This window comes from Marmota monax, unplaced genomic scaffold (genome assembly GCF_021218885.2).
Source record: "Marmota monax isolate L192 unplaced genomic scaffold, Marmota_monax_Labrador192_F-V1.1 WCK01_AAM20220418_F8-fsc00086, whole genome shotgun sequence".
Taxonomy (NCBI): Eukaryota; Metazoa; Chordata; class Mammalia; order Rodentia; family Sciuridae; genus Marmota; species Marmota monax.
The window spans coordinates 4,290,160-4,314,194 of NW_026693086.1; the positions used below are offsets into that span (position 1 = coordinate 4,290,160).

Consider the following 24,035-nt stretch of genomic DNA (forward strand, 5'->3'; position numbering starts at 1 on the left):
CGTGCATGTGTGGGGACGGCTCTCCAAGAGTGCCCCACGAAGAAACTCCCCTGGAACAGGCTGAGCCTCTGCCCTGTGAATCTGGGTGGCATCTGGTGTCTATAGAGTGCAGTGAACTTGGGGGCCTCAGGACAGAGGCACAAGTGCCCAGGGCTGGGAAAACTGTGTGGGGCGAGCGAGCCAGAACCCCAGTCAGCACTAACGCCACTTTCTCTCCACAGGCGCCCTGGCATCTCCCCATGGGGTGGCTTTGCTCCCACCCCCTGTCCCCTGTGAGCTGCTTGATCCTGGTGTGGGTGACAGTCGTTGGTAAGTCACCATCTCACTACCGTCCACTTATTGACTCTTAACGGTGTGCCAAGGTCCTGGGGCACATCAGCGAACAGAGCAGAGATCCCCTTATGTGGCAGGGGGAGGGGACAGCCAGTGACAAATGGTCCTGAGTGCAGTTATTTTCGTGGAAGTTCACGGTTGTCCTTGAAGGGCAAAGAAATAACTCAAGGTTGTCGCTAAAGGTCATCAGAGGTGGAAAAGGAGAACGTGGAACAGGGTCCGGTGCAGGGCGGCGGGCGACGTGGGGGATGAGGGGGCAGTTGGGGTGGGGGCCGGATAGTGGTCCTGGGGGAGCACTCAGCAGAGGCCCCAGTGGAAAGCCCCCTGGCTCAGGACGTGGAGGACCCGAGGGGGACCACTGTGGAGGGACAGGAGCAGGAGGAGAGGGGCCTGGGGGGCAGCGCGGGCGGGTCTGAGCAGAGGGGCAGGAGGGGTGAGGCCAGGGAGGGTCCCGGGTGCCGCAGGAAAGGACAGGAGGGGCCAGGACCCAGGTCAGAAGGAGACACAGGGCTTCTGGGCCCACCTGGCAGGTAGATTTGGGGACAGGCTGGAAGGGGGGCACAGGAGAGAGGGGGGTCCAGGATGCCTCGGAAAGCTCCCACCCAAGCCCCAGGGGAGGGCGTGCGCTTCAGAAGGCTGCGGGAGGGGCGGGGCTTGAGACAGGGCGGGGCTTCGGGAGGGGAGAGGCTTAGGGACATAGGGGCGGGGCTTGGGGGTAGATGGGCGGGGCTTACGTGGGTGGGGCTTGGGAGGGGAGTGGCTTGGGATAACGGGCGGGGTTTGGGATAGAGGGGCGGGGCTTGGTGTTGGGTGGGCGGGGCCGGAGTTGGGCCTGAGATGAGCTGGAGATGGTTCCTGGGCTCCCAAGCCTCTCACGGGGCCCTCCCCCTAACGTCGCAAGCCCTGTCCGCCGGACAAGAGCACATCGGTGTGGACCGGGAGGGGACAGTGCTGAGCCTGAAGCTCAAGGCTGGAGCCGGGTGGCCCAGAGCTCTGGGACAACTTAGCGGACCCCGTGCCCCCTGCTTGATGCGGCCCTCCAGCCTCTGCCCACCCTTCCCTTTCTCCTCTCCTGTGGCCGAACCTACTAGAAGCCAGAGGACAAGGGACCTGGGCAGAGACGACCATGGGGGTCAGGTAGCCTCCTGAGCACAGAGCAGGCAGAGGGCATGGGAACTGAAGGGGACAGGGAGGAGGCAGATGGATAGTGGCCCCTGGCTCGCACTCGTTTCTTTTTTCTTTCTTTTCTTTTTGTTTTGTTTGGGTGTCGGGGATTGAACCCTGGGTGCTGACCCACTGAGCTGCACCCCTAGCCCTTTTTCCTTTTTGCGTAGTGACCGGGTCTGGCCGAGTTGCTCAGGGCCTCACTAAGTTTGCTGAGGCTGGCCTTGAACTCGCTGCCTCCTGAGCTGCTGGGATCGCAGGCGTGCACCCCCGCGCCCAGTTTTTTTTTTCCTTTCATTCGACCAAGTTGTACCCGGTTGGGTTCCCACCGGGTACAAAGGCATGGGGTTCCTTCTCCTCCACGGGCCCCACAGCTACCTGAAGCCCCAGTGCCCTGGTCCTGGCCCGGCTCTGGGGACTTGACCCTCTGCTTCGCCCGCATTGGGCTGGTTCCCTCCTCCTGGGTGCGCCCCCCCCCCCCCCCCCGGCTGTTGGGCTCCGAGCATCTCAGGCAATGCTGTGTCCCCACAGGGAGCATGAGGGTCCTGCGTGAGCCCACCTGCTTCTCGGATTACATCAGCGTCTCCACCTGCGAGTGGCAGCTGGACAGTCCCCTCAATTGCAGCGCGGAGCTCCATCTGTCCTACTGGCTGGATTTCGAATTCTCCGAGTAAGCCCTGGCGGGGCTGGGGCTGGGGCTGGGGACCAGGAGGTGCCCAGAGGGCTGGCCGTGGTGGGTGGGGGGGAGGGCTGGAGGCAGCACGCAAGGCCACTCTGGTCCCCTGCTCCCACCGCACCCTGGCTGCTCGAGAGCCCCCGGACCCAGTCCTCGAGTCAGGGTGGGGGGAAGCTGGAGGAGCACCTGTTTCCTTGACGTCCTGGGGACATCTGCGGGTCCCAGCCAGCCTCACTCAGCACCTGCGTCTGCAGGAACCGCACGTGCATCCCCGAGAACAGCGCAGGCGCAACGTGCGTGTGCATCATGCCCATGGACGACCTGGTCAAAGTCGACACCTACCAGCTGGTCCTGTGGGCCGGGAGGCAGCAGGTGTGGCATGGCCTCTTCAAGCCCAGCGACCACGGTGAGGGGCCGGGAGGGGAAGGCGCGGGTGTCCTGCGCTGGCCGGCTCCAGGGCAGAAGGTGACCCAAGAGGTTCCTGTGTCCCTCCAACCCTGGTGGGGTTCCTGCCCCTTCCTGGACCTCGGTCCTCCCGTCTTGGGCCCAGGAAGGCGTCTTGACACCAGGCCCAGCCACTGAGCACACGCCCGCTGCAGATCACAAAAGGAGCTGGGAACAGCGCTTCCCCTCTCTGTAGAGTGTTCGTGGAAAGCCGATCTTACCCCGTCCCCAGAGTCCCCGCAGCAATTCTCCCAGGAGTTTGTTCCTGTGTTGTTTAAAGAGGATTTTAAAGCAGGAATTTATTGCTGTGTGACCTGGGGCAAGTCACATTACCTCTCCGAGTCTCAGTTTCCAAAAAAGATTTATTATCCCCTTTTGCAGGTGAATAAACTGTAGTTCAGAGAAGGTGAGCGACCCTCCTTAAATCGCACAGCTTCTCAGCAGTAGAGAGAGTACTCAAGGCCAGGTCTCTCAAAAGACTTGATCTTTTCCATCAATGAGTCTTGTTTTTTTTTTTTTTTTAATTAATCAATTTAAAGGCTTTTGCTTTTGTTCTTTGGGTTTTTTAAATTATACCCTTTATTTTTTATGGGAACATTATAATTATGCATAATAGTGGCTTTCATTGTCCATCTGTGCTTCCTGAAGTCCTGCTCATGGGTGGTGGCCCCCAGGTTATTGGGATTGCCTCATGCAGGAACTCTAAAGTCAATCTTAGAACCTGGGGGTGAACATCTGATGGGGCTACACCACTCCTTGGTGTTTACCCTAAAGAATTAAAGCCATCGCACCTCAGTGAGGCACTCGACTCGTGTTGACAGCAGCACCGTTCCCAAAAGCCCAATGATGGAACAGCCCAGGTGTCCCTTAGTGGGTGAAGGGATAAAGACAACGTGGTCTACATCCACAGTGGGGTTTTATTCAGCCCTAAATAAAAATGAAACCACGGAATTTGTGGGGGAAAATAGGTGGAATTTGAGAACCTTAACGAAATCAGCCAAACTAAAAAAAATCAAGGATCGTGTGTGTTCTCAAGAGTGGAAAATGAAAAAGAAAGATGGGGGCTCTGGTGGCCATGGGAGGGAGATCAGCAGAGGGGAGGAGAGACACGGGGAGAAGAGAGGGAATGGGGAGGTGCCAGGGAATAGTGTTGGCCGAGGTAGATTGTCAGATTGCGTTCATGTAGGAATATATGGCAACCAAACTCATTACTAGGATAATGCACCAACAAAAATATGAAAAGAAAAAAATGCAAAATGAATATAATTATTTTAAGTATTTTAATAAATATATATTTAAAAAAAAAGAAAAGAAAAGAAACTCTGTGGTAGAGCACTTACCGCGCATGCACGAGGCCCGGATTCCCCATCCCGGTCGCCAGAATCATGATGAGCATGTGCAGATTGGATTGTTGGTCTTTATGCATATCTACACCTACGACCTCGTGGATGGGATCACCCAAGAGGAGGCCGTTTTCAAACAGGCGACTCAGGATGAAGCCACCTACCCCAATAAATAATAGTACAGATGTGGCCACGCTGTGCAGGATCAAACTGGCAGAGCCATCCGGGTCCCTTTGCTCCTAGGTTTTGCCCCGTCGGTGGAAAGGTAGTTCATAACCACTAAAGCGCCACGTGGAGTTTTAGCAGCGTGGTCGCTGCTATTCCGATGACCCTTCTCTGTATGGCTTTCTCTGTGTGGCACCTGCCGTCCAGCCGCAGAGATGCAGCCGCCGAAAGCTCTCATTGGCCAGCGGCCGGGCGGGGGCGGGGCCTCGCATCCCCGGACACGCCCCTCATGCAGGTACCGCTTCTCCCGCAGTGAAACCCAGGGCGCCCGAGAACCTCACGGTTCACACCAGCGACCACGACACGAAGCTGCTGACGTGGAGCAATCCGTACCCTCCAGGGAGCACCCTGTACAAGGAGCTCACCTACCTGGTCAACATTTCGAATGAAAACGACCCTGCGGAGGTGAGTGAGCTCGCGATGGGGTTCTAGCGGCCTCTTGGGAACCCGAGGGGGTGTCAGAGACCCGGGCTCTGGAGCTGGGAGCTGGAGACGAGGCCTGGAACTGGACCCCAATCCCAGGACCTAGAGACCCAGCTCTGCCCTGTTCTTCCTGGTCCCTGACCAGCAAGGGACAGAAAGGGGGCCTTATTGCGGCTCTCTGCCCCTCAGCTGTCACAGAAGGGCCTCATCTGTGTCTCCCAGTAGCAAAGGGATGCAGGAGATTGCAGGTGGTCATCGCCATACTCTTCAATAGCCTGAGTCCCTGAGCGAGATGGTCACTCCATGACCTGGGCTCATGTCATGCAGAGGAACAAGTCTCCCTGGAGTGGCTTTGGTCATCAGCTTCCCTTTTGTCAAAAGGAGGAGGCTGCAGGCTTAGACTCTGCCCCCAGAAGACCAGATAGCCAGATCAGTGTCCTTGCTGGGCCCTCATGTGCTTCTCATCGTGAGTGATCCTGGCCCCCAGCACAGCGCTGGAGAGCGGTTCCTGTTAAAACCCACGCATTGAGCTGGCCTCTAGCTCGGTTGCTAGGGTGCTTGCCTCGAATGCACAAGGTTGTGGGTTCAATCCCCAGCTCCGCAAAACCAAAACAAAACGAAAAACATACCGAAGGCTGGGGATGAAGTTCAGTGGCAGAGCACTTGTGTGGCTGGTGCAGGACCTTGAGCTGGATCACACACCGTCTATAATTATAAGACAGCAGCCTTCGCCAGGTCTGTTGTGCGACATGCCGGGGTCCCAGGCTGGTGGCCTTAGCAGGCAGGGAGCAGGCACCAGCCATCCTAGGACCCCAGGTCAGCTCCTGTCACTGGCTCCTCCCTCTGGCCAAGTCAGGGGGTAGCTGGGGACTGATTCTGTGTCTTGGGTCTGGGCACTTGGCACTGGGCCAGGATGTGGGGGAGGAGCAGGAGGGGGCAGCTGGGCCCACAGCAGAGGCTCGGAGAGCAGGGGATGTGCCGATGCTCAGAAGGGACAGGTTGGGTTTGGTCAGTAAAGTGTCCTCCCATGTCTAGACCTGTGCAAGGTTCACTGAGAGTCCAGGGAATGGGCTAGGGGGGCTGCTGGACAGGGAGGGAAGTTTGACCTATGGAGGACAAAGAAATGTTACCAATTGGCTTATTTCTAGGGCCACCTTCAGGCACAGCTGGATCCAGGACCCTTCTTTATTCTGTGTTGACTTTGTCTTTAGGCAGGCTCTTCCATTGTGGAGTGTCCCAAGGTCTATAGCCAGAAGCCATGGTGGGAAAAGTGCTTCTGGAATGCCCCCCTCCAGGAGTCCCAGGAAAATCTTAGGGATGATGTTCACTGGTCTGGCTTGCATCTTGTGTCAGGCTCTAAACCAATCACTGTACGTGAGAGGAGGGAGGTGCAGGCGGAGTGCTCTGATTGGCCAGGGCAGAGACAGAAAGATGAAGTCCAGCTTCTGCTGTTGGCGGGGCAGACGCTATAGAGCCGCCCCATCCCCCATCCTCTTCCCAAGGACAGAACCGCACCTAAAGACTTGGGTTGCTGGCTAGAGCTGGTCACGTGCTCCCCTCTAACCAACCACAGGCCATGGATTGGGGTCAACCCTGGAGCTGGGGACAGTTTACCTTCCTGGATCACTGGGTGCCTAAACCCAATGGCACAGATTCCGGGCAGGTGTCCAGCTGTGTCTGCCGCACTGCGGCTCCGGCCAGGTGGGATGAAGACCGAGATGCTAGAACTTTGCGGGATGCAGTTAGTCCATCATCCCCGGGGATCCAGCCAAGGCTGTGTATGGGGAGGGAATGGGACCTGGGCACTGAGGGGCGCGCAGGAGTGTCCTAGAGAGAGGGAAAGAAGCTTAGCCAGGTCGAGGGGACTGCAGGAGAGATTTGGAGCCATGAAAACTCATGGCATCTGTGGGATGAGCCCCGGGGCTGCAGAGTCTGGGGTCAGGGGTTTGCAGTGAGCAAGCAGATTAGGCCACCCGTCTGTTTGCAGCTTTGAAAACAATGGTTCACGTACTCTGTGTCCCCAGCGGCAGGTGGCACATGTTATGCTGTGAACGCCCGTCGGTGGGCAGGTTCGGCCTTACCCCCAGAGATGAGGGAAACCAAGGTGGGGGGGGGGTGAAGCACCTCTCCTGGGGTCCCCCCTGGACACGGCAGAGCAAGGACGTGACCCCCAGAGCCCCTGGTCTTTGTCCTGCCCCGGATGTTTCTGACCTTTTCATTCAAAGACAAACAAACCACAAGCAGTTCTTTGGAAGCCCTGGCATCTGTTTGGTGTCTTGGTAAAACACTTCTCAGTGCCTTGCTCCTCTCCAGGCTGTGGGACTCCTTTGGTGACATAACCTGGCGGTGGCTTCTTGCTTACTCCAAAAAGAGGGAGAAAGGAAAGAGCATCCTCCCCTGCCCCCACCTCTCCCCCCCAGCCCTGCCCCCCAGCTCTGCCCCCCCAGCTCTGCCCCTCCAGCCTCTCCAGCAGCCCTGAGCCCGGCTTGTGGTGAAATCCCCCCATGGCTCACCCTGCGTCCGGGGGTCTCCCCAAACTCACAAACAGAGGCCAAGCCTCCAGGACCTGGGACCTGAGGGGGGAGAGGGCGCGTGGGTCTGGGTCCTGCAGGGAAGCGAGTTCTGGGCAGCCGCCTTCCTTTAGAATGGATCATGAACACGCTTTAATTTTGCTCCCCACGTTTGAAGCTTTTTAGGGGGGCAGGGCTAAAAGTAATATTTACATAAAGTGAAAATTCACCTGGCACGAAAAAACTTGGAATGGAATACTGGTCTCGCCCACCCCAGCCTCTTGGCCGCTGTTGTCTGGCCGGGGAGGGGAGGGGACTGCAGGATGGGGCCAACAGGCCGAGAGTCTTTCTGGAAAGGAAAGGTGGAGGCGCGCACATTGGCTCTTGGGTTTCTTGGGTTCCATATGCTGCGGTACCGCGTCCCTATCAGGGTAGTGGGTCTCACGCATGAGCCCCCACATTTTCAATTCTGCAAATATTTTAATGGAATTGACACAGGTGCCTTAGACTAGGCTGGCGATCGCCGGGCATGGTGGCGCACACCTGTAGTCCCAGTGACTCGGAGGCTGAGGCAGGAGGATTACAAGTTCAAGGCCAGCCTCAGCAACACAGCAAGACCACATCCCCAAATGAAAAACAGAAAGGGCTGGAGATGTGGCTCCGTGGTAGAGCACCCCTGGATTCAATGCCCAGTAGCAAAAGCAAATAAATAAAAGGATCTAGAACTTATAGATCCTCCCTCTGTAATTTTTGTATGCATGTGCAATACATATGTCTGTTTTTTCAAATGCTCCAATTGTTCACCTGTTATTTGGGGAAAGGGCTTCTCAAAAGGTCAGAACTCTAAAAAGGTAATATTTGTTTCAAGTTTGTTTGGGGTTTTGGTTTTCTGGGTGGTGCGGGGGGATTGAACCCGGGGCCTCAGGTGTGCTAGGCAAGTGCTGTGCCGCGGAGCCACACCCCCAGCCCCTGGGTTTAGGCTTTCCTACGTGCCCCACATCTGGGATGATGGTCAATGGGCTAATGGTTTGTGAGGTCCATTTTTGTGGGGCAGGAGGTGGGCACGGCTCAGCTGGGTTCTCTGCTTTCGGGCATTGGCTGTGGCTGTGGTTTCAGCCGAGGCTCGACTGGGGAAGGACAGCCCCCAAGCTCCTGTGACATCGGTGGCGTCCAGCTCCTTGAGGGCTGTGGGCCAGAGAGGCTTGGTGTTGTTCGGAGGAGCCCTGAGCCCCTGCCCCTGTGGCCTTTCCAAAGCCATCGAGCCGGAGAGAGTTCCTGTAGCTGGACGTTACTGTCACATACGGGCAGCCACATCCTGTCCCCTTCTCCGGATTCATGTCACAGGTGCTGCGCAAGACAATGACTTCCTGGTCCCCAGGGGCATCTTGAGCCTGGCTGTCATGGTCCCTGGGCCCCCTCCCTTTGTTAGAAAAGAAAAGGTGCCTGGCTCACTCTGCAGGAGGTCTTGGTGGTCACTTCCCAGCAGGGATAGTTTGGACAAGGCCCTTGACCATGGTTGGGGGTGCACGGACCCTCCCCGTGCGTCAGACACTGTGGCTTCCTGTGCTCCCGGCCCCATGCAGATGCTCGTCCCCATGAACCCACTGAATCCCAGCAGCTGGGGAGTAGGCACGTTTTCATTATCAACCCACCACCCCATGCCCAGGCCAGGGGCTCTTCCACCTAGCAGATGGGCTCAGGTCAGCAGGGAAGGACGGCGCCCCTCCCCGCCTTGGTGGCGCACTGACATCTCCCTTTCCTCCACCAGTTCATCATCTACAATGTGACCTACATGGAACCCACTCTCCGCCTCGCAGCCAGCACCCTGAAGTCCGGGGTCTCCTACAAGGTGCGGGTGAGAGCCTGGACCGAGAGCTACAACGGCACCTGGAGCGATTGGAGCCCCAGCGCTCAGTGGCACAACTGTGAGTATGGGGGTCCGGAGCAGCTGGAATCTCCACACCCCGCTTTTACTCTGTGGCCAGAAACTCCCCCTGGCTCTTCATATCCTGGGGTGTGTCTAACTGCATGCAACCAAATCGCCCACGGACAGTGTATCAGTCAGGATAGGTAGGTCCAGCTGCAGTAACAAATAAGCCCACGGTTTCCATAGCCGAACACCATAGACACACACTTGCTCCCATTACAGTCCAACGCAAAAGTTGCTGTTTTCTGAGCTCTGTAGGCAGAACTGGCTTCGCATCTGTCTCCAGTGACCAACCCAGGGTCAGCCACATAGCTGGGGCTTGGCTGTTGGGTTGTTTGGATTCTCCTATTGACCTGGGGAGGGAGAGGGAAATATAGAGCAAATATACAAAGTTCTGGACACTCTCTAATTATTTCAACAAATATTTACTGAGCTCCTGCTGTGTGGCCAGCCCCGGGCTAGATGCTGGGGGTAACATGGTAATGACAAAGCAGAGGGAAGTTCCTGCTCTTGAGGAGTGTTTTTGGAGGTGGAGACGAAAAGTAAACAAAGAAATAAGTCAGAGTCAGGCAACAGGAAGACATAAAACAGCAACTTTTGCACTGGACTGTAATGGGAGCAAGTGTGTGTCTGTGGTGCTCGGCTATGGAAACCGTGGGCTTATTTGTTACTGCAGCTGGACCTACCTATCCTGACTGATACACTGTCAGGGGAGGGGACAGTGGTAGAGAGGGAGCCGGGAGAAGGTGAAGATGACATGAATGTGAGCTTTGAGCTCAGGCATCCCTGCTCCAGTTGGTGCACTCAGCTCTACTTCCAGAGAGGGGCAAGTTCAAGGTCACGAGGTGGCGCTGAGCTTTGGTGGAGCAGAGAGGGTGGGGATGCAAATGTGACCATGGGCTCAGGGGGACAGGAGCTGGCAGTGAGACAGGAGGGGCTTTGGGCAGCCAGATCATAGAGGGCCTGGGAGGAGGGTCCCCAGGCTGGCCCCGGCACGACGCGGGCTCACCGCTGTGCTCCCCACTTGCAGATTACCAGCCGCCTCTGGTGCAGCGCCTGCCGATGGGCGTGGGCATCTCCTGCCTGGTCATCATGGCCATCTGCCTGTCCTGCTATTACAGCGTCACCAAGTGAGTGCCACGCTTCAGCCACGATGCCACCGGCCAGCCAGGGGGTGGGGATGGCCCTTCTGTTCGCCTGGCCCTTTCATGCAGCCGTCTCTGTCCACGGTACAGGGACCCTGAAGGGAATAGACGGAGGGGGACGGAGAGATGTTCCGCGTGCTCCTGGGATGGGGCACTTGAGCTGCACCTGACTGGGGAGAAGGAGGCGTCTCGGGCAGTGGGGGACGGGGGTGGCACCAGGGAGATGGAGCCGTCCCCTGCCCCCTTATCCCGCTGGGTGCCTGGGCTCTGGCCCAGCCACTGGGGCACGTGGCAGGAACCAGGAGAGCAGAGACAGTTGTCCTGGTGGAGTCAGGGACTCAGGTCGGAATCCCAGCCTGGCACCCGGTGGCGGGTGACGGACACGCTGGGCTCCTCCTCTGCAGGGTGACAGTGAGTCTGAGGGTGTAGGCACCCACCTGGGAAGCCCACCCTCACCTCGGAGGGGGCTGGGAGGAAAGCGGGGGAGCCTGTTTGCAGTGAGTTCTCTCCGTGGGTCACGGAGCCTCTGAGCCTCTGAGCCTCAGTCCTCCCTGCTCTGAAATGGAACTAGCAAGCCGTCCCCCCATGGGATTCCAGGTGGCTGAGAGGGGCCCACCCTTGGCTGGGCATATGGGTGGGCGGGACATCCAAGTCCCCTCCATGTCTTATCACTGATGCCTCCAAGTGGCCCAAGGCTGGCCTCTGCTCTCTGAGCCTCAGTGTCCCCAATGCCCATGTCCCTCCCAGTCCCCACTCACCGTCCCCCTCCAGGCTCTGGGCAGTGCTTTGAAGGCACGGGGCATGTTTTCCACCTGAGCCTTTGCACCCTCCGTGCCCCCACCTAGAAAGCCAGTTGCCCAGACGTCACCAGGGCTCCTCCCAGACGTCCCAGGGCACCTGGCTAGGTGAGGGGTACGTAGTAGATGCTCAATAAACACACGCTGGCTCAAGACGTGGACCGTCCTTCCCCGTGACAGTGCACTGGGACTCCAGACAGAGGCAGGAAGAGGGGGAGACGCTGTCTCCTGGGCCCCCCAGCTTCTCAGGCCACTTCACACCTCCCCCTACAGCTTGCCCTCGCAGGAAGCCCAGAACCGTCTCTCTGCAGCTTGAGTCTATCCTGATTCTCTGGGGCCTCGTCTCCTTGTCTGGGGAAGGGGTGAGCAGCAGGATCTGTCCCACGGGGTCACCGGGAGGATCCCGCGGAGCAACACCTGTCGGCACGGTCCCCGAGGCGTCCTCAGGCTCGGAGGACGGGCCAGTTGTCGTGAGCGGAGCGTTAACCGGCCCGTGATCAGAGACCAACAGCTTCTCCTCTTGTCTCTCAGGATCAAGAAAGAGTGGTGGGACCAGATCCCCAACCCGGCCCGCAGCCCCCTCATGGCCATCGTCATCCAGGACTCCCAGGTAGCCGAGCGTGGGGGGCTTCGGACCTGGGTGGCTGGGAACATGGCTCCACTCGCCTGCGAGGCCAAGGATATGCCCTGGCTTTGGGGAAGGCAAGGGGACAGGTCAGCAGCCGCTGCAGGGCAGGGTGATGGAGGACTTAATGCAGTCCAGAGACTTCCTGTCCCCTCCCCTTGGCTCCCGGGGCTACTGTTCCAGTCTGGGGTGGCCCCTCTGGGGTTGGTCTCTTAGCCTGGGTCATTTCTATATCACTGCCCAGGCCAGGGCCGGTACAAAACAGGAGAGGGCAGAGCTGGACACAGTGGTGCACACCTGTAACCCAGCAGCTCAGGAGGCTGAGGCAGGAGGATCGCAAGTTTGAGGCCAGCCTCTGCAACTTAGTCCTAAGCAACTTAGTGAAACCCTGTCTTGAATTAAAAAAAATAAAAAGGACTGGGGGTGTGGCTCAGTGGTTAAGCACCCCTCTCAGAGGTGGGGAACGGAAGGTGGCAGACTTTCTGTGCCTTCCTCTTAAGACCAGGAAGCCGCCCAAAGCCTCAGCACATCTCAGTTCTCCTTGGCCCGAAGCCCTGCCCTTTCCTCACTCGGTCCCCAGGAAGCAGTGGAGAGCCTGAGCCCCGCAGGGCAGGGCAGGGGCAGCTCCCCATCATGGATTTGGCTGAGTGGTGTCAGGTTCCCTAGGATGGAGGGGGGACGAGGCCTCTCTAGATTCTTCAGAGACCCTACTGGACTTGAGTCCACTGGCGCTGGCTTGGGTCCTGGCCCTGCCACTCAGCTGCAGCGTAGGAGGAGCAGGTTGCTGAACTTGAGCCTCAGGTTCCCTCGAGGGCTGTGACGTGTTCACCTCTTTGGCTGGTGGGGGATCCACTGAGAAGCCCACGCGAGGTGCCCGTTACAAATACCGTCAGTGTATCAGTCAGCTGTTGCTGCATAACAAATGACCCCCAGACCCAGAGGTTGCAATGGCCACCATTTACATACTCCTGCCTTTGCAGGTTGGCGGTTGGGGCTGGGCTGGGCCTCCTTCAGGGATCCAGTGGCTGGCGACCATCACTCGCAGAGTGGGAGTAACTATGCCATGGGCCACTCACCCTCCAGCACAGTGGCCCAGCTTTCAAGGGTGGGAGGTCACAGGGCATCCTGGGGCCTCTGCCCAGAGCTGGCCTAGCATCGTCCTCTGCCTCCAGTCACTGAAGCTCATCCCAGGGCAGGCTGGACCCACGGTTGTGGCAGTGGCAGAGCTCCGCGGCCACTTCTGTCACCAGCCAGAGTCACCGTTATTATTAGGACAATCTCAGTGGTTCCCAGGAGAGCGAGGCTGAGAATGCAGGTGACTCTGACCACCCGTGCTTGCCCCCCACCCGGTCCGACGTCCAGACCTCTGCACCGCAGACCCCCTGGACACAGCCGTCACCAGGCAGGCGGGGAGCGCTATTGATGGTCTGTCTCTGTTTCAGGTGTCGCTGTGGGAGAGGCGGCCCCCGGCCCAGGAACCAACCAAGTGCCCGTACGTACCTGACCTTGGGTCACGGCCTGTGCGGATTGGCAGGGTTAGATTCGGGACAGTGACCCCACCTTGAGGACAGAGTCCCATGCCCCCCCTCACCTTGGCTTTCTCTTCCTGGTGTGGACAGGGGGCCGAGCAGGGGTGTTTGGGGGAGTGGGCTGCTTGCCAGCTAGGACCCCCAAGTCTCACAGGCAGGACGGGCACATGCTGGACGCCCCTGGGAGTGCCCAGTCTGGCCTGAGCAGGGAGGCTGCCATCACTGTTAAAAACCCACTGATTGTTCGCTTCTTTTCAAATCGCCACTCTCCGGAGCCTTCAGATAGGACACACCTCCCTGTCCTTGTTAGCTGTCCCCGCAGGGCCTCGTGGGAGCTCCTGGACTCTGCTCCAGCCCGTGGACCCCACGAGCGTTCTCACTGTGCTGGCTTAGGCTGTGGTCTGCCTTCTAAATGTCACCGTCCCCCTTAGGAACTTTGCCTGAGTCAATAGACCAAGTGTGTATCAGGTGCTGGGCTCTAACTGGGCCCCAGGGATCCCGCAGTAAGACAGGCCCTGCCCTCAGGGGTTCTCAGTCTAGCCGGGGAGCCTGACTGCTAAGCCGGGAGGCACACCAGGGTCAGTCAGGGATGATTTCCGCTGGGCTTTGAAGGATGAATAGGAGTTGGCCAAGGGCAACTGACCCTGACCCAGCTGCTCCCTTGCAGACACTGGAAGACGTGCCTGGCCAAGCTGCTGCCCTGTTTGCTGGAGCATGACGTGAAGAGGGACGAGGAGCCCAAGGCTGCAGCGGGCGGGCCTCTCCCGGGCCCTGAGAAGCCCACGTGGCGCCCCGTGGTCCTCTGGCCGGAGAACATCAGCGTGGCCCCGTGCGTGGAGCTGCTGGAGGCCCCGGTGGAGCGTGGGGAGGAGGCGGAGGAGGAGGAGAAGGCCAGCGTCTGCCCATCACCCGAGCACAGCGGGGGCTTCCAGGGGGGCTGCGAGGGCATCATGGTCAGGCTGACAGAGAGCCTGTTTCTGGACCTTCTGGGAGCACAGGATGGCGGCTGTCACCAGCGGGGCTCGGGGGACTTGTGCTGCCTCCCACCTCCAGGAGGGGACAGTGCCCTCCCCAGCGTGGGGCCTGAGGGGGCTGCTTCTGAGGACAAGGGGCCACCTTTCCACCCAGAGCCAGCTCCTCCGGCCAGTACCAGCCAGGGCCCGGCCAGCCCGGGCTGCTCCGAGGGGACCCTGGTCGTCGCAGACAACCCTGCCTACCGCAGCCTGCAGAGCCAGGCCCTGGGCCCCGCGGCGCTGGACCCAGACGCACAGCTGGCTGGGTGCCCTGCCTCCCAGGGGCCCCGTGTCCCCCGGCCCCCAGAGCCCCCCACCGAGCTCCAGCCCGAGCCGGAAACCTGGGAGCAGATCCTTCGCCAGAGCGTCCTGCAGCACCGGGCGGCCACGGTGCCCGCCTCGGCCCCCAGCAGCGGCTACCGGGAGCTCGCGCAGGCGGTGGGGCAGGGCGGCGCCCAGGACAGCAGCGGGGCGGGCCCCGGCCCCTCTGGAGAAGCCGGGTACAGGGCCTTCTCCAGCCTGCTCACTCCCAGTGCCCCCTGCACGGGGACAGCAGGACTTGGGGCTGGCAGCGGGGACCGGGGCTACAAGCCCTTCCACAACCTCGTTCCTGGCTTCCCCGGGGACCTGGCTCCGCTAACCGTGCCCCTGTTCACCTTTGGACTGGACATGGAGCCACCGCACGGCCCCCAAAACTCACTCCTCCCAAGCCCCCTCTTCGGGCAGCTGGGCCTCGAGCCGGAGGTCAAGGGAGAGGACGGGCAGAAGCCCCTGCTACCCCCAGACCCCCTCAGGGATGACCTGGGCAGTGGCATTGTCTACTCAGCCCTCACCTGCCACCTGTGTGGCCACCTGAAGCAGCACCAAGGCCAGGAGGGGGGTGGCCAGGCCCACGTGGTGGCCGGCCCCTGCTGTGGCTGCCATTGTGGAGACAGGTCGTCACCCCCAGGGAGCCCCATGGGGGCCTTGGACCCCAGGCCAGGTGGGCTCCCTCTGGAGGCCCACCTCGCTCCAGCACCCCAGGGACCCTTGGGTGCCTTAGAGGAGAGCAAGTCCTCACTGTCCTTCCAGTCCGCATGCCCGGCCCCCTGCAGTGCTCCAAGCTCAAGTGAGACCCCCAGAGTGGCCCTGGTCTCCACGGGCCCCTCCTCCTGAGGCTTTCCTGGGTCTCTGCCCTCGGGATGTAGAGTCTGTGGGTTGGATCTGGGCCGACCCCTGCCTGGGAAATGCTGCCCGGGGGCAGCCCAGCGGGCAGATTACCAGAGCTTCCTGCCAGAGCTCTGTGGAAGGAAGCCGTGAACTTGGCCTAACTGAGGCTGCAGAGACGGACCCTTCCCCGGGCACCGTCTGGACTCAGCACATGCACTGAGTGGAAGGCCCGGGGCAGCTGTCCCGGGGCAGCGCTTACAGGGACTGAGAGTTCCCAGGAGCTGGCTGCTTGTCCGAGCTTCCCCAGCAGCCTGGCCCGCCCTGGCCTGCCCAGGGCACTCTGTCCCCCACCCTGTGCTGCCCCAGCTCCCCGAACTGGAAGCTGAGCCCAGAATCCGGCAAACCAAGGAGGGAAAGCTTGGGAGGCCTTGGCAACGGTGGGAAACGAGCTGCAGGGCGCGGGGTGGGGGCCCCTCAACACAGCTGCTCTGGGTCCATAATCCGAGGTGCAGCAGCTCAGCTGCACCAGACAAGGCCAGAAACACGGTCATCACCAGTAGTGACAGTCGCCGCCAGCTGCCTGTGCCGGCTGCAAGCCTGGGGCAAGGGGGTCCCAGGTACACAAGCCGGGCGCCCTGCAGCTGGACCGCCGGCACCGGGGCTGGGCAGTGTGCATGCCTTCAAGGTCGCCTTACCACCTGGTCTCTGCTGGGGACAGTGGAACAGGACAGGGCGGGAGTTTTGTATAAATAAAGGTCCTTTATCTCTGTGTTTTTTGTTTATTGAATAAACAGACGGCGGCACCGCGGTGGGGACTTTGGCTCTGAGCACACGGGCCCTCCCCGGGCGGAGCGGGGCTCGGGGCTAAGTGCCCGGTGGCCTTTGTTTGGGTTCCCCGGGGCGGGACCCGAGAGCAGTCAGCGGACTTAACAAGTGATCCCGGAAACCCAGTTACGGGGGTGTTGGGGAGGGACAGAGGCGACGAGGGGCGTGACCCAGAGGACGCCCAGCCTGGGCCACGAGCGCCTCATGGCGCATGCCCAGCGCACTGTCCGTCATCGGTGAAGGGAGGGCCGTCTGTCATCCAAGGGAGGGAAGGCCGACCCTCATTGGTGGAGGCAGGGCCGTCCGTCATTGGTGGAGGGAGAGCCGTCCGTCATTGGTGGAGGGAGGGCCGACCCTCATTGGTGGAGGCAGGGCCGTCCGTCATTGGTGGAGGGAGGGCCGTCCGTCATTGGTGGAGGCAGGGCCGTCCGTCATTGGTGGAGGCAGGGCCGTCCGTCATTGGTGGAGGGAAGGCCGACCCTCATTGGTGGAGGCAGGGCCGTCTGTCAATGGTGGAGGGCGGGCCGTCTGTCGCTAGCAGAGGACTGTCTCCAGGCGCCAGTTCTCCAGCAATACCAGCTGCTCTGGAGGCGGGAGGGAACTTCAGACAGCGCTGGCCATGTTTGAGGCGCTCATGGCAGATGGCAACCCTGGTTGCTACACCTTTTTTTTTTTTAATATTTATTTTTTCGTTGCAGCTGGACACAGTACTTTTATTTTATTTATTTTTATTTGGTGCTGAGGATCGAACCCAGGTCCTCGAACGTGCTAGGCGAGCGCTCCACCGCTGAGCGCAACCCCAGCCCCTGGTTGCTACACTGTGCCAAGACCACAGAAAGGGTTCGTGGTGGGCCTGCGGCTGGATCTTCATCATCCTGTAGGTGATCAACATTCCAAGCAGATGGAGCAATGGGGTGGGTCCCAGGGAGGCGGGCAGGGGATCTTGAGCGCCTATGTTGCAAACACCAGCAGGAGCTGCAAAGAAAGCAAATAGAGCTCGGATACAGGGTGCTGATGGTGCTTAGGGAGGCTGTCAAGGAGGTGACATTTGACCTGAGCCCGCAGTGACCAGAAGAAGCCAGGATGAACTGGAGGGAGAACATGCTGGAGGAGGGTCAAGCACGTGCAAAGTCCCTGAGGCACGAGAAGTGTGGAGAAGTGAGCCAGGGACCATGGCCAGGGCATGATGGGGCCAGAGTGAGGAGTTTGTATTTTAGCATAAACACCCGTGAGCCCTACGCACTAAGAAACCCGGTGCAATAGAAAGCAGCCTCCTGTCAATTCCCCCAATCCCACACGAACTTAAGGTACCCCAGAATCTGGAGCCAAGGAGAAGAAGAGGAACTACTGGAAGTGTTCCCCCAATAAGGCTCCCTTCCACCTTGCAGAAGCAGAGAACGAACGTTCCTCCTGACAGCACTAACTGGGATGGTCGAAATCCTCCTCATTAATATTTTTGCCCTAGGACAAAAAGATCCCCATCAGAATGAGCCGACTCACATCAGGGGACCCACTGCCAGGCCTCCCAGAATTTCCTTGACCAAGGAAGGACCTTTTAAAAATGTCCTTAAAACCTGGCCCCTGATCTCCCATTAAGTCAAGGAAGCCCCAGGGCCGTGGGCGTGAAGCCTGGCTACTCACTCCTCTGTCCCTTAATCCCGCCTGGGCCTCAGTTTTCTCATCTGTAAAGTAGAAAAGGTGATAGAATCTGTGGGTCCCCCTACCCAGCCTGGCCACACAGGTGGCGATACAAGAAGGTGCAGATGGCTTGGAAACCAAAGCTTCTCGGTCCCCTGGGCCTCCTCCGGGCCTCCATGCAGGGTCTCCTGATGACCCCAGGCTCCCCAGCCTGCGCCTCCCTGGCCTGCGCCTCCCCGGCCTGCGCCTCCCCAGCCTGCACCTCCCTGGCCCTCACGGCTCCCTGGCTCATGCCCACCCCTTGGCGGTGCTCCCTGGTGACTGGGACCTAGGGTCAGCTCCTCCTTGAGGGGTGACTGTTGAAGCTAACAAAAGCCGAGATCCCGAGCCAGGGCCAAATGTTAGTTCAAGTCTGCAGGAAGGGAGGCTGGGGAGAGGGAGGAGCGGGGACTCTGGCTCCTCTTAGGGTCATCTTAGGGAGGGGTTTTAGAGTCCCATGAACCCCACGGAGCTGTGGCTAGAGGGGAATGACCCCAGTCCACTTCCTGTTCCCAAGGACAGGACACCATACACTTGGTGAGTTATAAACAAAAGAGGCCCGAGGCTGAGGTGCCACCCCTGGTGACAGCCTCCTTGCTGGCAGAGTCCGCAGGTGGTTCAGGACCTCGCCAGTGTCCCCTGGTCTCTACCAGGTAACATCCTGGGGCTCCACCCTGCTGGCCTCATCCAGTCCTGACCTCCACCAGGAGGCCCCCCTGTCCCTCTGTCCCCAGAGCTGGGTTCCATTTCTGCCTCTCCGTGCTCCCCCTGGGGACCCCACGCAGCCCAGCTCTGGGGGTCCCGCTGTGTTTAAATCGCAGCAGAAAGATCTCCCGGCTTGTTCTGAGGTGGCCTCTCGCCTGGACGGGCAGCCAGTGCGACCGAGGACCTTACGATCTCACTCCATGGCCATCCGTCAGCGATTATCTTTGCTCTAAATTGTTTACTAACATTTAAACTTGATTCCTACGACATTTATTCCTTCACCTCGGCCTAGAAGGCAAGAGAGAAAGATCTAGAAGGGAGGAAAACCAGGGGGAACAGACTGCACCCACGTGGCACCCCAAGAGCCACGGGGAGGGGGTGGCAGGTCGGAGCCCCTCTCCTGGCAGTCAGCGTGGTGGGGACTGGGCAGGGTGCTGGTGGCACCATCAGAGCCGGCTGGGGATGGCCTGGTCCCCTCTGGAAGGGCCCAGCTGGCTCTGGGGGGCCTCTAGCTGCCCCCTTGGGGGGTCCCTCCCAATACCACACCCCACTCCTGCTTTGACAAAGATGGGGTCCCAGGGGCTCCCGAGTGCATCTGCTTGGATTTCTCTTCAAAGCCCGTTTCGGAAGCCACCGGAAACCCCGTGCCCCGGGCACCTGGCACCCGTGGGCGGCTGGGTTTGGAGAAGTCCCTCCCTGACATCCTGTTCACAACCCTCTGGCATTATTTTCCCACGGAGGTCATTAATTAAAAACCAAAAAGAGAGAGAAAAAAACCCAGCGCGTTCTCGAGCCCCCGCTGCAGGGGCGGCCTGACCTCACCCGGTGCCGTCAGGGCCCCATGTTCCCGCGTGGGACTTGCCCGTGATGTAAGGGGCAAGTCACCAGCTTTTCTCTCCCGTGCGGCCTGGAGGGGCGGGGCCGCGCCCTCTGCCTCGTTGGACCCTCGGCCTCCTCCAGTTCGGTGCTGTGTGACCAGGCGCAAGGTACTTAACCTCTCTGGGCTTCAGTTTCCTCCTAGATAGGAGAGGAGGGAGGCGCGCGGCGGTGGCGTGGGAAGCACATGACAGATTGCGACACCAGGTGATCTTGATTAGCCCCAGTGTTCCCAGCAGGTCACTCAGCCCTTGGCTCAGATCTCACCGGCTTCCACTGATGGCCACAGAAAAGCCTCCGGCAAAGCGCCCCAAAGCTCGGCTGCTTGACTCCTGCTGCCCCCTGGCGGCCCACAGGGGCCCCAGCGCCCGTCTTCATCTCAGCTGCTCCAGGTCCCGCGGGGGGCGGGGAACCCGGCCGCAGAGACCGCACCCACCTAACCCCACCTTCCTCCTCCCTTCATTCTCCCACAACCCCGCCAGCCCCCCAAAGGAGAGCCTGAGGAATACTAGGCATCAGGGAGCGCCAAGGGCCAGCTGTGTGGCACCGGGCCAGTAGGCGACCTCTCTGTGCTTGCTTCATCTGTAAAGTGGGGGAAATAATAGTATCTCCATGGAGGCGGTGTGGGGGGAGTGGAGTACGTTGGTGCAGGCGAGGCCCTCAGCAGCATGCCTGCCCACGCCGGTGCCTTAACTGGGCGGCTGCCCTTGTTCTGGATGGAATTCCGAAGGCTCTGTGGACGGGGGAGGGGAGGGTGTAAATCACCATCAAAGAAATGGCAACGTTCTCAACTTAATGCTACTTTCGTATAAAAAGGACAAAGAAGCTGGGCATGGTGGAGCACGCCTGTCATCCCCGGGGCTCAGGAGGCTGAGACAGGAGGATCGCGAGTTCAAAGCCAGCCTCAGCAAAACCGAGGCCCTAAGCCACTCTGTGAGACCCTGTCTCTAAATAAAATACAAAATAGGGCTGGGGATGGGGCTCAGTGGTTGAGTGCCCCTGAGTTCAATCCCTGGTACCAAAAAATTAAAAAGAAAAAGATAATGATAATAATAATAATAATAATAATAATAATAATAATAATAATAAAAACCCACAGAGATCCAAGAGGAAAAAAAAAATCGCCCCGCCCACACGATTCGGTATATTGCGCATGCGCAGTTCCAGTTGGCTAGGGCTGGGCTTGTGTTTCTTCTTTTCTTTTCTTTGGACCCAGGATCACTCAACTGAGCCACGTCCCCAGCCCTTTTTATCTTTTATTTAGAGACAGGGCCTCGCTAAGTTTCCAAGGTTGGCCTCAAACTTGTGATCCTCCTGCCTCGGCCTCTCAAGCACTGGGATTGCAGATGTGCCTGACCCCACCTGGTGCCCCAGAGACACCGTTGTCCACGGATGCGCAAGCCCCTTGTATGGAATGGCATGGGGGTCCCGGTGACCTGCCCACACCCTCCGTCCCCGGTAAGTCCTCTCCAGATCACTAGAGATACCCTGTGAGCGCTCTCACTGTGCATGGGGGTCCCTGTCACTCTGCAGTGACGAGGACAGTCTGCACATGTTCTAAACAGACGCAATTTAAAAAAAAATAGTTTTCAGTCAGCAGTTGGTTGGGTTCAAGGGCGCGGAGCCCACGGGTGCAGAGGCGAGGACACCTAGACCTGCACCCTCCTGCCACCACGCTGCCACGCTGTCCCCTCCCTCATGCCCACCCTCGCCAGCCTCAGAGGACCTGGCCCAGACCCTGCTTCTGTCCCCCCTGGGGACCCGAGGCTGAGCGTCCACCGGTCTGTCCGAGGAGGACACGAAGCAAGGACGCGGGGACTGGCAGAGACAGAGAAGGACACTGGCCTGACCGGCTCCCTCAGGACCTCCAACCACAGGGTGACCTCAGTGTCAGCCACAGGCGACGTTCTGATCCTGGCCAGAGTCCAGCTCCTGTCCCCGGCCAGCGAGGGGCCTCTGACCCCAACAAGACTGGTTTCTGACCCAAGCTATTGACCTGTTCAGGATCCCAGCCACAGGCTGCCCTCGAGCCTGGCCGCACGCTGACCTTCCACCCCAGCCGCGGCCAGCTTCTGGTTCTGCCGCCCTGGCCCCTCATCCTTTATAACTGTCTCACAAGACCCCACCCAGGAACTGGCATTTGCCGAATTCCTGCTGCCAATTCAGCTTGAATTAATTGGTCAACAAAGCTGAACTGTCTGTCCTTCCTCTCTACCCTGGGACCACAGGGCAGGCTCCCAGTTCTCCTTTCCAACCTGAGAGCAGCGTGAGAAGGCCCCTTTACCACTTTTCTTCTGCTTTGTATGCGATGTCTGGTGCTCTGGCAGCCATCATGTGATCATGAGAGGACATGCTTGGAGAGGAAAGATAGTGTTCTGAATACGGCAGGGTCTGTGTCCTTGGAGACATCATTGAATGATCAAAGCAACCCTTGGATTCTTAAATAAGCCATAGCATGCTTTTAAAAAAAATAAACCCATGGAGTTCCTTTGGCAGCTTTAACAATTGTAGTAATTAGAATAACAGACATACAAAGACGTCCTGTCTGAATCCCCAGAGGCTGGGAACAGGCTGTGTTATGTGGCAAGAAGGAATGAAGGTTGCAGATGGAATCAGAGCTCCTCACGGCCTGGCCTGGAGACGGGCACGTCATCCTGGACCATCCAGACGGACCGACTGTAATCACAGGTCCTTGGGGGTGAGAGGGGCGCAGGGGAATCAGAGCCAAGAGAAACTTGGCGGTATCATGCTGCTGGCCCTGAAGACAGGGCCAGTGGCCGCGAGCCAAGGAATGCAGGCGCCTCCTAGACACACAAGGTCACAGGTGGGACTCTCCCCAGAGTCCCCCGAAGGATGGCAACCCTGGGGACGACACTGAGCTTCTGACCTGCAGAAGTGTCACATGATAAATCTGTGGGAGTCAGTGCAGCTGCGGGGTGGGGCCACAGCCCCGGGTCCGACCTTGGCTTCTGGACAGGGCCAGCTGTGGGGAGGCCAGCTCCGCGCCCCTGTCACCCCGCAGTCCCACGCTCAGGGGGACCACCCTGGAATGCAGCACTCTGAAGCCCCCACCTTGAAATTCTTACTAGTTCTGTCTTCAAGTCGCAGCCGCACACAGAGGGCTTGCAGCTGCATCTGACGGCTGTCACCTCCTGCCACTGCTGCTCCTGGGCAGGGTCCTGGCCACCTGCCGCACGCCCCCAGCCCTCCACCCCCCTCCACCTCCCATGGCCGCTGCTGCCCTCTGCCCTCTGCGGGGACCTGGGGGCCCTGGAGGGCAGGGCCGTGGCTCACCTCATGACACCTTGGGCTGGGGGTGGTGACAGCGTCCCTGTCCTGGTGTGTCTGCCCAGACAGGACAAGCCTTCCTTTTGTTGGTCCTGGGGATTTAGCGGGGGCCCGCTTGCCCACTGAGCCACATCCCAGCCCTTTTTATGTCTCATTTTGAAAGGGGGTCTGCTAAGTGCTTGGGGTCTCACTAAGTTGCTGAGACTGGCCTCCAACTCTCCATCCTCCTGCCTCAGCCTCCAGAGCAGGGATGTCAGTGGCAAGACCAGCATCACGCCTGCCCCAGGAGCCCAGAGTCCCCATCCTGAATTCTTAACCCTTTCTCTACCTGCACTGCCAAGGCCGAGCCTCCTCCCCACCCTGCTCCTGGGCTCTCCCGGCCTCCTCCGCGGGCTTCTGCCCTCCCCATTGCACAAGTCCCAGAGCAGGCCAGGCCCCCTCCGCCTGCCTCGTAGCCCTCCCCCTCCCCTCCCTCCTCTCTCCCCTCCCCTCCCTCCTCCCCCTCCCTCCCTCTCCACTTCCTCCCCTGCACCCCTCCTCCACTCTCAGTGCACAGTGGGCCTGACCCGGCCTTGAACCTGCTTTCACTGAAGCCCTGAGGGCTCCTCTCCATCCGCCTTCCTGCCGCACTCGGCCTCTGCTCCCCTCTCAGAACTGCCTCCCCCTCCGCGCTGGCGGCCTGCCCCGCGCCCAGCCGCCCCAGGTCTCCCTCTCTGCCCTTCCCTAAGAATCCAGGGCCCCCCATAAAGGCCCCCACCTCCTCCGCTCCCCTCTCCCCTCCCCCTCCTCCCTCCAACTCTTGATCCTCCTGCCTCAGCCTCCAGAGCCCCTTCTCCCTCGCCCTCCCCCCTGATCCTTACTTACTGTGTGTTGGGCACCACGTGGGCCCTGGAACATAACAGAAGAGCCAACGAAGATCTCTGCGCCCCTCTCCCCATCCACCCTTTCCCCCTCCCTCCCGCCCCTCCCCCTCCCCTCCCCCTCCCCCCTCCTCTCACATTCTCTCCCTGGAGTTAACTGCAGCCTTCGCTAAACTGACTGCAGTTTCACGGGGCAGCGATTGTGCAGCCCAGGACCCAGCGCCCCTGGCACAGAGGGGATCACAGACACCATTGGGCACTGTGGTGCACTCCTGTAATCCCAGCAGCTTCGGAGGCTGAGGGAGGAGGATTGCAAGGCCAGCCTCAGCAACTTTGTGAGGCCCAATTTCAAAATACAAAGGGCTGGCGTGGGGCTCAGGGCTGGAGCACCCTGGGTTCAATCCCCAGGACCAACCAAGAATGCACTCAGGAGGCTTCCCTGGATGGACTGATGGATGAGTGAAAGAAAGACATGTTCTAAACCATCAGCCCTCTCACCTC

The 24,035-nt window shown here is 59.5% G+C and overlaps 2 protein-coding genes and 1 long non-coding RNA gene across 15 annotated transcripts in view; 2 read left to right on the top strand and 1 right to left on the bottom strand.

Annotated features, from left to right (window-relative positions):
* The window catches only part of Il4r (interleukin 4 receptor), a 33,929-nt gene extending 17,857 nt beyond the window's left edge, over positions 1-16,072 (top strand). For 3 of the 4 annotated variants that reach the window (XM_046454547.2, XM_046454549.2, XM_046454548.2), the window contains exons 2-10: positions 222-309; positions 2,029-2,167; positions 2,428-2,579; positions 4,439-4,590; positions 8,887-9,043; positions 10,076-10,175; positions 11,519-11,597; positions 13,055-13,104; positions 13,809-16,072. In XM_046454547.2, coding sequence (XP_046310503.1) covers positions 240-309; positions 2,029-2,167; positions 2,428-2,579; positions 4,439-4,590; positions 8,887-9,043; positions 10,076-10,175; positions 11,519-11,597; positions 13,055-13,104; positions 13,809-15,309 — 2,400 coding nt within the window. In that variant the 5' untranslated portion in view covers positions 222-239 and the 3' untranslated portion in view covers positions 15,310-16,072. Of the gene's footprint in view, positions 1-221; positions 310-2,028; positions 2,168-2,427; positions 2,580-4,438; positions 4,591-8,886; positions 9,044-10,075; positions 10,176-11,518; positions 11,598-13,054; positions 13,105-13,808 lie in introns of those variants that run through there. The other variant, XM_046454550.2, reaches the window with a different exon arrangement.
* Positions 16,073-16,724: 652 nt separating this feature from the next.
* The window catches only part of Il21r (interleukin 21 receptor), a 55,220-nt gene continuing 47,909 nt past the window's right edge, over positions 16,725-24,035 (top strand). For 2 of the 6 annotated variants that reach the window (XM_058582636.1, XM_058582637.1), the window contains exons 1-2: positions 20,520-20,844; positions 21,944-22,074. The gene's annotated coding sequence lies outside the window, so the exon portion shown is untranslated. Of the gene's footprint in view, positions 17,006-20,519; positions 20,845-21,943; positions 22,075-24,035 lie in introns of those variants that run through there. The other 4 variants (XM_058582640.1, XM_046454557.2, XM_058582638.1 and 1 more) reach the window with 3 other exon arrangements.
* LOC124099446 (uncharacterized) lies at positions 16,837-19,499 on the bottom strand. 5 transcript variants are annotated; one of them, XR_006853952.2, is made up of 4 exons: positions 19,333-19,499; positions 17,770-17,810; positions 17,440-17,589; positions 16,837-17,103 (listed from the first exon to the last, which is right to left on the bottom strand). It is a non-coding gene; the product is annotated as an uncharacterized LOC124099446 (long non-coding RNA). The 5 variants fall into 5 exon arrangements; XR_006853954.2 differs by having other exon boundaries at positions 19,328-19,499; XR_006853953.2 differs by lacking the exon at positions 19,333-19,499 and adding an exon at positions 18,065-19,321.